General features: G+C 33.9%; 1 protein-coding gene across 11 annotated transcripts in view; it reads left to right on the top strand.

Moving 5' to 3' along the window:
- The window catches only part of Dop1a (DOP1 leucine zipper like protein A), a 105,022-nt gene that overhangs the window by 64,460 nt on the left and 27,977 nt on the right, over positions 1-12,585 (top strand). For 10 of the 11 annotated variants that reach the window (XM_078019671.1, XM_078019668.1, XM_078019672.1 and 7 more), the window contains 8 exons: positions 27-648; positions 1,267-1,544; positions 2,876-3,028; positions 4,144-4,241; positions 5,466-5,731; positions 7,451-9,440; positions 11,087-11,198; positions 11,301-11,483. In XM_078019671.1, the coding sequence (XP_077875797.1) occupies positions 27-648; positions 1,267-1,544; positions 2,876-3,028; positions 4,144-4,241; positions 5,466-5,731; positions 7,451-9,440; positions 11,087-11,198; positions 11,301-11,483 (3,702 nt within the window). The remainder of the gene's footprint in view (positions 1-26; positions 649-1,266; positions 1,545-2,875; positions 3,029-4,143; positions 4,242-5,465; positions 5,732-7,450; positions 9,441-11,086; positions 11,199-11,300; positions 11,484-12,585) is intronic. The other variant, XM_078019673.1, reaches the window with a different exon arrangement.

Here is a 12,585-nt window from a genome sequence, read left to right as displayed (position 1 = left end):
TTTTGTTTTTAAAAAATCTCTACCAGGTATCATCAGTTGCTCTGGAAAATCCTACTGAAGTGTTTGAAGATGGAGAAAATCCACCAAGTAGTCGATCATCAGAAAGTGGCTTCACTGAGTTTATACAATATCAAGCAGATAGAACTGATGACATTGACAGGGAACTAAGTGAAGGGCAGGGGGCATCTACCATCCCAGTTGGTAGCACATCTTCTGAGGCAGAAACAGCATCCACTGTGGGATCTGAAGAAACCATCATCCATCCTCCTTCCACAGTCACTCAGGGCACAGCACCCCAAAGTGGGAAGACAGCCCAAAAGACTGCAATGCAATGCTGCTTGGAGTATGTCCAACAGTTTCTTACCAGACTTATCAACCTCTATATTATTCAGAGTAACTCTTTTCCTCAGGCTTTGGCTACAGAGCATCAAGGGGATCTTAGTCAAACACAAGGAGAAACTTCAAAATGGGACAGGGATTCACAAGGAGATGTAAGAGAGAGAAACATAAGTAAACAAAAAACTTCAAAAGAATATCTTTCTGCCTTCCTTGCTGCCTGTCAGCTTTTCCTAGAGTGTTCAAGTTTCCCAGTTTACATTGCTGAGGGAAACCATACATCAGAGTTACGTTCTGAAAAGCTGGAGACTGGTAAGATTACCTATATTTCAATATTTCTGTAGCATGCTATTTATATGTAAGAACAACTCAGATATTAAAACTGGAAATTCTTAGCCAGTTAATTTTTTAACAATATCATATGAATTTATAAATCTTTTAAATGAAATACAGTCACAGTGGGGAAATTACTGTTAGAAATTTTTGTGATTTTGATGACTTTCACAGTTTGCTTGCAGGTGAGTAGAAGTTAAAAAGGAAATCTCTGGAGAAACATAATGTAACATTGGATGATTCATTGGTTTCCTTTATTATGGCAGCATCATGTATGTTTACCTTTATTTAAATTTTTATATATACACACATAGTACAGCGTGTACTAGATAATATGTTTTGATAAATAGACTTCTCAGATAGGAAAATAGATTTTAAGTCTGGGCATGAGAAAAATATACATTGAAAAAAAATAATTGATGGAATTCTTGTTGCTGCTTTCTTTTCTTAAAGCTCTAAACTAAGTGAGAAATCTTAATTTTATTAAGAAATCAAGGGCTAAAGGTAGAAAATATGGTTGCTTCTGGGTTTTTTTTGAAATTAGAGTATTGTGAAATGTTCAATGTGGTAAACTAATTGTTTCATCTTTTGTTTCAGACTATGAGCATGTACAGCCTCCTCAGTGGCTCCAGACTCTCATGAATGCTTGTAGCCAAGCAAGTGATTTCAGTGTTCAGAGTGTTGCTGTTTCACTAGTTATGGACCTGGTAGGACTGACTCAATCTGTGGCCATGGTCACTGGGGAAAATATCAACAGCATGGAGCCTCCTGCACAACCTTTAAGTCCAAACCAGGGAAGAGTAGCTGTGGTTATTAGACCTCCCCTCACTCAGGGCAATCTGAGGTACATAGCTGAGAAGACTGAATTTTTCAAGGTAAATTTTAAATAAATACTATTGTATGTGACTAAGATAATCACTATATGTAGTTCAGTGAAGCCACGGAGGAAATAATTTTAACTAAAAGGGAGAAAAGTTAGTTTATATAGTAGAACTTATTTCCAGATTAAGTGGTTGTGACACTTTTTACTTTCTATAGAGTTAAAACCTCATCTCTCTAAAACTCCCATGGAAAGTTTTTCTGACTCTCCATTTTGCCTACTTATCATCTGTGATATATAATGTCATTCAGAAAATAATGCAGTATTTCATTTCTACCACAATAATATAGATGGTATTTCCTACATAGAATAGATATAGGTTTGGAATATATTACATATTAAGCAGGTATAATTTTATGTATAAAAGTTTTCAATATCTGATTTCAAGTCATTGTGCTCCTCTAGATATTTCCTTCTGCTAGATTAAAGCTGATTTCTATAACATTGTAAACTCTAAATATTCTTGGATTTTTGTTAATATTGTCATAGATTAAGTACTGCATAACACACGTAGCCTTAGATGGATATGACTTACTTTATAAAATCTCTGGACTGGTGATGTAGCTCAATGATAGAGCACTTGCCCAGCATGTACAAGGCCCTGGTTTCTATCCCCAGCACTTCAACACAAAAATAAAATAATTCTTAAGGAGTTTGGATTATTTGACCATGAAGTATGTTTCACTCTGTAACATTCAGTCATAAAAATTAAATTGCGTTCCACATTATATTTGTATCCTAGTAAAGAGAATATATTTTAGCCTTACTTTACTAAATATCATGAGAATAGTGAAATGGGGTCTTATCTGCTTTCTGCAGAAAGTTCTTATTACATTTCTGATGTTAAAAGAAATATTATTAAAGGACCATAATGAAAAGTTCTAAGAGTTTAGGTGACCAGAAAGTGGTTAGGTGAATGACTTTATTTTAAATCTTATCCCAATGTGTAGTATTAAATACCTTCCAATGAAGTGTGGTGACATATGCCTATAATCCCAGTGACTTATGGACCAACCTGAAACAGGAAGATCATAAGTTCGAAGCCAGCTAGTGCAGATGGGAGGGTGCTTTTCAGGTCTGGTAGTTAAGAAACCAGTTATTAGTTTATACCTAATGGGAAATGTTTACTAAATAGGTTTTTCTTTTTGTAAGTATATTTTTAGTTGCAGATGGACACAATACATTTATTTTTATTTATTTATTTTTATGTGGTGCTGGAGATCAAACCCAGGGCCTCACATGTGGTAGGCAAGTGCTCTACCACTGAGCTACAACCCCAGCCCATCTTTATAATTTTGTAATGGTCACTTTTATATCTTTCTATAGCATGTAGCACTGACATTGTGGGACCAGCTAGGAGATGGTACACCTCAGCACCACCAGAAGAGTGTGGAACTTTTTTATCAATTGCATAACTTGGTTCCTTCTTCTAGCATCTGTGAGGATGTTATAAGTCAGCAGTTAACCCATAAAGATAAGGTAAATCCTGCTCTTCTTACACTGTGCACTGCATGTGCATACACACACACACACACACACACACACACACACACACACGCGCACACATTATACCAAAAGATAAGTTAAGAAAGTAAGGAAACACTGTAGGAAAATTATGACAGCTAGCATCTGAATAAAAGACAATACAGTTTTGTTCTGAGTCATGTAGTATATTTAAAATCAGTGTTTTCTGCTCTTTGAAGAGGGAAGTTCTTTATAAAAAGCATCAATAATATTAAATATTAAATAACCACAAATCAAATGCTGGATTTATTTCTTGGTTCAGAACATCACTGTGGGTAATGATGACTAAAGCTATTGCTGGTCTAAGTTCTAGGATAATTTAAAGAAGAATTAGTGACTTCAGTTATGGAATATGGATACACATTATTTCATTTCATGAATATTAATGTGATGTTTATAAGGTATATGTTGTTTATGTGCCAATATGTGAGATTATATTATTTGCATTATAAAAATAAGAATTACATGTCCTAATGTATATGTAGTAATACATAAGTCAGTTAAGATGACTGGTTTATGGGTGAACCTAGGAGTATAAATCATTCTGATTGACATCTTCAGGGTAATTTAATGAAGTTTGTGGTCATCCTATGCTACTCTGTCATATAAATTTAATTTTATTGAACAACTTTTAGAAGTGGATTGCCCTAATTTTTTTGTTGTTGTTGTTTAAAAAACTTAAGCTTCCTAGTGAATTTGAATGGGTCACATTTAAAAAGTGCACTATATTGAGTGAATGAAGGATTTAACTGGGGTGAAAATAGTGAATGAAGCAGTAAATTACAGGAATTTTAAAAAGTGTTAAAATTCTATTTCTGCTTTACTATATTCTTTCAAAATTTCTCAGAAATAAAATTTTAAGAAAAATGCTGGGTATTTTTTGTTTTGAGAGGAGGGACTTGATTTAATATTTCTGTATACATACAAGTATTTTTCTGTTTTTACTTCATAAAAGTGTAATAAAAGTTTATGCAGAGTGTATTTGAGCACTGTAAACATTGAACACAATGTTCCTAAAATTAATGTCTTTAAAACAATAAAATAATTTAATCTCCCATATTCGTCCTTAGAAAATAAGGATGGAAGCACATGCAAAGTTTGCAGTTCTTTGGCATCTAACAAGGGATCTCCATATAAATAAGTCATCTTTTGCACGTTCTTTTGACAGGTTGGTTACATTTTATATTCAGATTTTACAGTCAGATATCTTGTTGTCTCTTATTAAATGCTCTATTTTGGAATAGAAGAAGATAGAAATTTGCAAATTTTACCAACAGAATTTATTAGGTATTTTGAAAAATCTAAGCTATATTAAAATGTATGGCAATCTCACTTACCCACCAGATTTTCCCTTCCTAGTTGTAGATTTTTAAGCATCCCTTCTTTTCATTGAACCATTATCAAGTCCCAACTATGTATCAGGCACCATTCTAGTTGCCAGGGAAAACAGCCTTCTTGAGCTTATAATCACATTCAGTGAAATTGCATATAAATAGTATATTGTTTGTTTCTCAAGCAATTATCCTCAATCTCCTGCATGAACTGGACTAATTAAAATCTATGAATGAAAATACTGACACACCACTTCCATGGATTGTATAGTTACCTGAGAGTATTTTTGCTCACACAATAACTTCCAAGGAACTATCATATATTATCATAAAATAGTCTTACCTGAAGGTCTCACAGAGTGGCCACAAACCCAACTATTCTGAAAACCTAGCTTAGCATCCAGTGTGTGTTCTGTGCACATTAGTTCAACTGGTGCTTTTTCAATCAGCATCACCATTTTTAAATGATCTACTATTGAACTATATATTGAAACCCCTATAGTTAACTAAGCCTTGATCTAGGTTCTTTACAAATAACCATCTCTACCCTGACAACCACCTCTCCTCACCTTACAAATAAGGTGGTGTAGGCCCAGAGAAATTAAATTGCTTGTCCAGAGGTACACAAGATATTCAGTATTGAGTTGTTTATTTCCTTGAATTAAGCATTATAATTTTGACTCTTGAAGAGAATGGGAGTGGCATAGCACTGACCAGCATATAAATAATGATGACTTGCAGAAGCTTCAGTACTTGTTAATATGATGCTTAAAAAAGACTAATTAAATAGTTTTTCTATTCTTTAGACTTTATGTTATGAAAGTAATAAAAAAGTAGTAAAACACAAGCATATAATAAAGGGAAAAAATTACTTTCTCCTTTTTCATTTCTGTTGAAATTAAGATTATAAAAAGGCTGTGGTCAAAATTTATCTTAAAGTGTTATTATATTAAAATAGTTAATTTAAAATAAGATATACAATTTATAATATTTCAGAAAAATTAGACTATTATAGTTAAAGGTGTTGTGTTCTTTGTTTTAATGATTGGTGTTTATTTTAGGTCATTGTTCATCATGTTAGACAGCCTTAACAGTCTTGATGGTTCTACTAGCTCTGTGGGACAAGCCTGGCTGAACCAAGTCCTACAAAGACATGATATTGCAAGAGTTTTGGAACCATTGCTATTGCTTCTGCTCCATCCAAAAACTCAGAGGGTTTCAGTGCAGCGTGTACAAGCAGAACGTTATTGGCATAAGACTCCCTGTTATTCAGGAGAAGAGAGTGAGAGTGACAAGCATTTCATGCAGAATTTTGCCTGCAGCAATGGTGAATATCACATGGAAATAGAACACCTTTATTTAGAATTTAGTTATTAAAGTGAAATACAACAGTGATTGGCAAGAGAATTGTATATGTGATTTATCCATGGTATATTTCTTCTTATGCACTAACAGTGCTGTATGGCCTTGTCAGAATGTACTTCATCAATGAGTTCTTGGATCTCTTTAATCAGTTTACTTTCTCAGAGGAGGAATTAGCCAGAGACGTTCTTCTAATATGATGGAATTACCTTTAGAGCTTATTTAGCAATCCTGATTCTGCAAGGGCTCTGCACACATTCCACTGAGAATTTATAGTAAGCCTATAGTGTACTTTTAAGTTTGATGAATCATTAATCATTTTCTTTATATAAAAAATGGGAATAATAATACCCACTACTCAGATTTTATTATGAACATTAGATGTAAACATGCTAGGTAACATTAGATTGTGACATGCTTAGTGCAGTGCCTGGTATAAATGTTTGATAAATATTCACTACTACTGTGAAGTCCACACTTCATAAAATGTCAAGTCATGCTGTTTATACAGTGATAATGACCCTTCATTATACTTTATGGACAAAAGACTCACATATCTTATTTATATGTCTTGATTAATAAGCCTATGAGATCAATAATATAAAGGTTATTTTACCAAACAGGTTGCTAATATTTAGAAGGCTATAGCTTTCTCAAGGCCTCACGGCTAGTAAATGGGATCAAATCATCATTCTACTCCACATTGTGTGTTTCTCTAAAATTTTGACTCCTCTCTCTAGATTCCCTTCCATTGCTTAACCTGTATAGTCTAAGAACTTTTTCTACCAGCTTGTTTCCAAAACATCCTGGAGGTAGCACTTTACCTGCTATGGTCCCTGTCTGTCTAATTCTTACCTCCCCTCTGAGATTAAGTGTCGTACCTCATCTGTTGTATTGTGAATTTAATAGTATTTGGATACTAATATGGCACTGAGGTCTCTACCTTTTATAAAATAATGCCATCAACATAGTATGCTCCCAATAAAGTATCTGTAGGGGCATACTAATGAATGTATTTGTGATCTCCTACCAATTTTAAACGCCTTAGAAAGGAGCAATGATGCCTCTTTCTTCCCTCTTCCTTCATTGTCTCCCAGTTTAGGGCCTTACACATGATAATTTATAAATATTTGTTGAATTTTATCACAATAAAAGAGATTATCTGTTTGTACATTTGACTATAAACTAAACTGTTTGAATTCTTAGAAACAGCATAGCTAAAGGGAAACATCATCCAAGGAGGAAAAATAAAATCTTAACCTGTAGTAAAAAGGATGCCTTATTTTAGGGATAAGAGGATAATTTATAGGCTTACTATAAATTCCCAGTGGAATATCTGCAGAGCCCTTGCAGAACCAGGATTGCTAAATAAGCTCTAAAGGTAATTCCATCATAGTAGAAGAACATCTCTGACCAGAGGTGTGGCTAATTCCTCCTCTGAGAAAGTAAACTGATTTATTTTGTCTGTTAAATGTGCTGTTACCATTAAATAAATTCTAATTAGTAGTCATCTATGTCATATTGATTTAAAAGGTCTAAAATAATGAAAAGTTAAAATGTAATTTTAATAAAATATAGACAATGAAACTAAGTAAAAATTTTCAGATTCAGTCTCTCTTTCTACATTCCATTAATTGTAATACTTTTTGTACTTTCTTCTTTACTATTTTTTGTCACATGCCAGCAAGTCAAATTCAACTCATCACATCAAAAGAAAATGGTGAAAAGCCACTGACCATGGATGAAATAGAGAACTTCAGTCTCACAGTTAATCCATTGAGTGACAGACTTTCCCTCCTGAGTACAAGCAGTGAGACAATTCCAATGGTTGTTTCTGATTTTGATCTTCCAGACCAACAGATAGAAATACTTCAGAGTTCAGACTCTGGATGTTCACAGTCCTCTGCTGGGGACAACTTAAGTTATGAAGCTGATCCTGAAAATGTGAATGCCCACGAGGATTCTCACGTGCAAAAGGAAAGCTCCCCAGATGATGATGTTCAGCAGGTAGTGTTTGACCTGATATGTAAAGTTGTAAGTGGCCTTGAAGCAGAATCTGCATCGGTTACATCTGAATTAGAAATTGAAGCTCTGCCCCCAAAGAGTAGTGATTTAGATCTAGGTGAGGAGGTGATTAAAAGTGAAGATCATTCCAGTCAGCAGAGTCACAGTGCTTCATTGCCAAATGAAAGTCCTCAGTTTCTTTCTGTGTCTGTAGAGGAAAGCTGTGAGTGCTTGGCAAATGGAATCTCCAGAAATAGCTCCTCACCTTGTATTTCAGGAACCACACAGACTCTACATGATTCTTCTGTTGCTTCCACAGAAACCAAATCTAGACAGAGAAGTCACAGTAGTATCCAATTCAGCTTCAGAGAAAAATTGTCAGAAAAAATCTCAGAGAAAGAAACAATTGTTAAGGAATCAGGTAAACAACCGGGAGCAAAACCCAAAGTAAAACTTGCAAAAAAAAAGGATGATGACAAGAAAAAAACTTCAAATGAAAAACTCAAACAAACCAGTGTATTCTTTAGTGATGGTCTGGATTTAGAAAATTGGTATAGCTGTGGAGAGGGAGAAATTTCTGAAATTGAGAGTGATGTGGGTTCTCCAGGATCACGGAAATCTCCCAATTTTAATATCCATCCTCTCTATCAACACGTGCTCCTGTATCTCCAGTTGTATGATTCATCAAGGACTCTGTATGCTTTCTCTGCCATCAAAGCCATCTTGAAAACCAACCCTGTTGCTTTTGTAAATGCCATTTCAACCACTAGTGTAAATAATGCATATACTCCTCAGTTGTCTCTGCTTCAGAATCTATTGGCCAGACACCGGATCTCTGTTATGGGCAAAGACTTTTATAGTCATATTCCAGTGGACTCAAATCATAACTTCCGGAGTTCCATGTACATAGAAATTCTTATTTCCCTCTGTTTATATTACATGCGTAGCCATTATCCAACTCATGTCAAAGTCACTGCACAAGATTTAATAGGCAATCGAAATATGCAGATGATGAGTATAGAAATTTTGACTCTTCTCTTTACTGAACTGGCAAAAGTAATAGAAAGCTCAGCAAAGGGTTTCCCTAGTTTTATCTCTGACATGTTATCTAAATGTAAAGTTCAGAAAGTGATTCTTCATTGTTTGCTGTCATCTATCTTTAGTGTACAGAAATGGCATAGTGAAAAGATGGCAGGTAAAAATATGGTGGCTGTGGAAGAAGGTTTTTCAGAGGATAGCCTTATTAATTTCTCAGAGGATGAATTTGACAATGGCAGCACACTCCAGTCACAACTTCTTAGGGTGCTTCAAAGGCTGATTGTTTTAGAAGACCGTGTAATGACTATTCCCGAAGAGAATGAAACAGGTTTTGACTTTGTTGTATCCGACCTGGAGCATATTGGTCCCCATCAGCCCATGACTTCTCTTCAGTATTTGCATGCTCAGCCAATTACGTGTCAAGGCATGTTCCTTTGTGCAGTGATACGAGCTTTGCATCAACACTGTGCATGTAAGATGCATCCACAATGGATTGGTTTAATCACATCTACTCTGCCTTACATGGGAAAAGTTCTACAAAGAGTGGTTGTTTCTGTGACTCTACAGCTGTGCAGAAATTTGGATAATCTAATTCAGCAGTACAAATATGAAACAGGATTATCTGATAGTAGGTAAGGGTTGATTTTAACTTTGTTGTCATTGATATTTTTCATACTTATGAATGCTTTAAGTGCCCAAAAAGTCGATAACAGTTTGAATAGGGCTAAGGGTGTATGTAGCTCAGTGGTAGAATGTGTATTTAGCATTCATAATACCCTAAGCTCAATCCGTAACACCACCATTTCTTTAAAGTAAATTAGTGGTTTTCAGTTGGTTACAAATAGTGTGACATTTTCACAAAGAAGAAAATTTAGCTTGAGGAAAATTATCAATAAAAGAAAGGGAAGAAGGCCTTTTTTTCCCCTCAAGGGTTAAAAATTAATATTGATAGTCTTCTTGGTTCAGCTAGCACAAGTAATAGGAAGCTCAGCCAAGAGTTTTCCTAGAGTATTTGGTATGTTATCTAAGTGCAAATGAATTTTGGGCTGAAAGTAAATGTACAAATAATTCTTTCCCATGTAATTTTGTTTTTATGTTTTGGATGTTCCTGGTTTGGTGGTGGACTTTATTACCTGTGTAGTAAAAATGAATGTTAAAAATTACCAGTAATTCTCAGAACTGTAAAGGTCTTCTGAAATAAGAAAAGTGTGAGAAACTCTTACAGACAAAAAAGTCTAAGAAACATTACATCTGAATTGGATCCTAGGACAAGAAAAGATAGTGGATTAAAAACTAAGGAGTTTGGGCTGGGGATGTGGCTCAAGCGGTAGCGCGCTCGCCTGGCGTGCGAGCGGCCGGGGTTCGATCCTCAGCACCACATACCAACAAAGATGTTGTGTCTGCCGAAAACTAAAAAATAAATAAATAAATAAATAAATTCTCTCTCTCTCTCTCTCTCTCTCTCTCTTTAAAAAAAAAAACTAAGGAGTTTAAATAAAGCATGGACTTTAGTTAATAGTAATGTATCAATATTGCTTCATTGGTTGAAAAGTAATGCTTTAAGATGTATAATATTACATATGGTCATATATTAGATAAAAATAATGCACATAATATATAATAGAATAGTAGGATCCAGGCATACGATATATGAGAACTCTCTACCTTCTTCGCAGCATTTTGTAAATCTAACACTATTAAAAACTTAAAAGTTTATTTTTAAAAAACTTTCTTTTATCTTAATAAATATCTCCAAAAATATAAAGATTCATTAAATTTTTTCAGTCATTCATACATTTATTCAATGTTAACATTTCATGTTTCATTTAATAGATAAAGACAGCCATATTCATTTATAAAAATTAAATCCTATTAATAATTAAAAAATAAATAAAAATTAAAAAAATTAATCTGTGAAAAATTAGCCAGATGTATGGTGTCTGTATTTTCTCCAATATAATCTCAGCTACTACATGTAAAACAATAAGAAAACTGTCATTGAATATTGATATGTCTGCCATTCCCTAATAGCTAGAGGTTCACTGGCTATATTTATTTTGTTTAGAATTCTTTAGCTGAAAAGAATTCTAGTATATTTAGACCAACTTATTTAATAGATTAGGAAATAGAAGTCCCCAACTTATTCTTTTAATCATTTATTCATCTACTGTTTATTGAACACCTACCATGTGCCTGACATTTGCTGGATATTTACTAATGGTAAAATATGAACTATGCTTTCAGAGCACTTTGTTCAGATAAATAAATTTTATTTCAGGCCTCTGTGGATGGCATCAATTATTCCGCCAGATATGATTCTTACTCTTTTGGAAGGAATCACAGCCATTATCCATTATTGTTTGTTGGATCCAACTACACAATATCACCAAGTAAGACTACATAAATATTTGATTGCTTTTTTAAAACTGTGAGGTTACATAAGTCCCTACCCATAAACCTTAGTAATTATGTTTTTTCCCCTACTTTAATAGCTTTTGGTCAATATAGACCAAAAACACTTGTTTGAAGCACGCAGTGGAATCCTCTCAATTCTTCACATGATCATGTCTTCTGTGACATTGCTTTGGAGCATACTGCATCAGGCTGATGCTTCAGAAAAGATGACTGTTGCTGCATCTGCATCTGTTACCACTATTAATCTTGGAGCAACAAAGGTTAGTCAGTTCACTCTTAATCTGTAGCACTCAAGAGTCTTTATTTGAGTACTTTCCCCAAGATTATATTCAGAATGTATGGATAGTTTGAGTAGTTTAAGGCACTCCACATAAATTCTAAAATAACAGTTTTATTGAGATATAACTGACATATTCTTTTCAAGTATACAAATCCACTTATTTAGTAAACTTACCAAGTTGCAAAACTATCACAATTCAATTGTCAAACACTTTCTTCACTACAAGAGATTCTTCATGTCCTTTCACTCCCTCCCTGTTCCCATTCATATCCCCATTTGACCAATATTTTCTTATATATGGATTTGATTTTTGTGGGTATTTATTGGAAATGGAATAATACAATATTTGGTCTTTTGTGTTATCTTATGTGTGACATGGTTTTTAAATTAATTTACACGGGCTGGGAATGTAGCTCAGTTGGTCGAGTACTTGCCTCACATGCACAAGGCCCTGGGTTAAATCTCCAGCACCACAAAAAAAAAAAAGAAAAGGCTAAATTTTTTCACACATGTTATAACTTTGCTCCTTTTTAAGTTGACATTCTAATTAGCAATACGTGTAGAGTGATTTAAATGTTTCATAGTCTTTGACCTAGAAATCTACTTTAGGAATGAATTCTAAGGTTATCAAAGTTATGTAAAGTGTTCGTTAGAGCATTGTTTAATGGCAAAGATGGATTCTAAACAATAAATAAGGAAATGGTTAAACAGAGTATTCTCTCAGAGTTACACTATTTAACCACAAATGGTTTTGGTTTTGAAGAATTCTTACTAGGTAAAGAGTGCTATTACGTATTTGAACAATTGTTGTATTTTTAATTATATTAAAAAAAAGTTTGCAGAAGAAACAAGAAAGTTCAAGTGTTAAGAATGATGAAATCAGAGTGATAATGTTAATGATTGATTTAAAAGTTTTCTTTGTACTCTGCTATTTTTCCAATTATTTACTTTTACTTAAACATTATATGAATGTTGTCATTATTTGTCAAGTTGTGAAATGGATATCTTTCAATAACCTAATCATACTTGTAGACCTGACAAATAGATCTGGGATTCATAGGAATATATAAAGAACTGGATGG

This window comes from Ictidomys tridecemlineatus, chromosome 8 (assembly GCF_052094955.1).
Source record: "Ictidomys tridecemlineatus isolate mIctTri1 chromosome 8, mIctTri1.hap1, whole genome shotgun sequence".
Taxonomy (NCBI): Eukaryota; Metazoa; Chordata; class Mammalia; order Rodentia; family Sciuridae; genus Ictidomys; species Ictidomys tridecemlineatus.
This window is presented reverse-complemented; position numbering and strand designations above follow the sequence as displayed.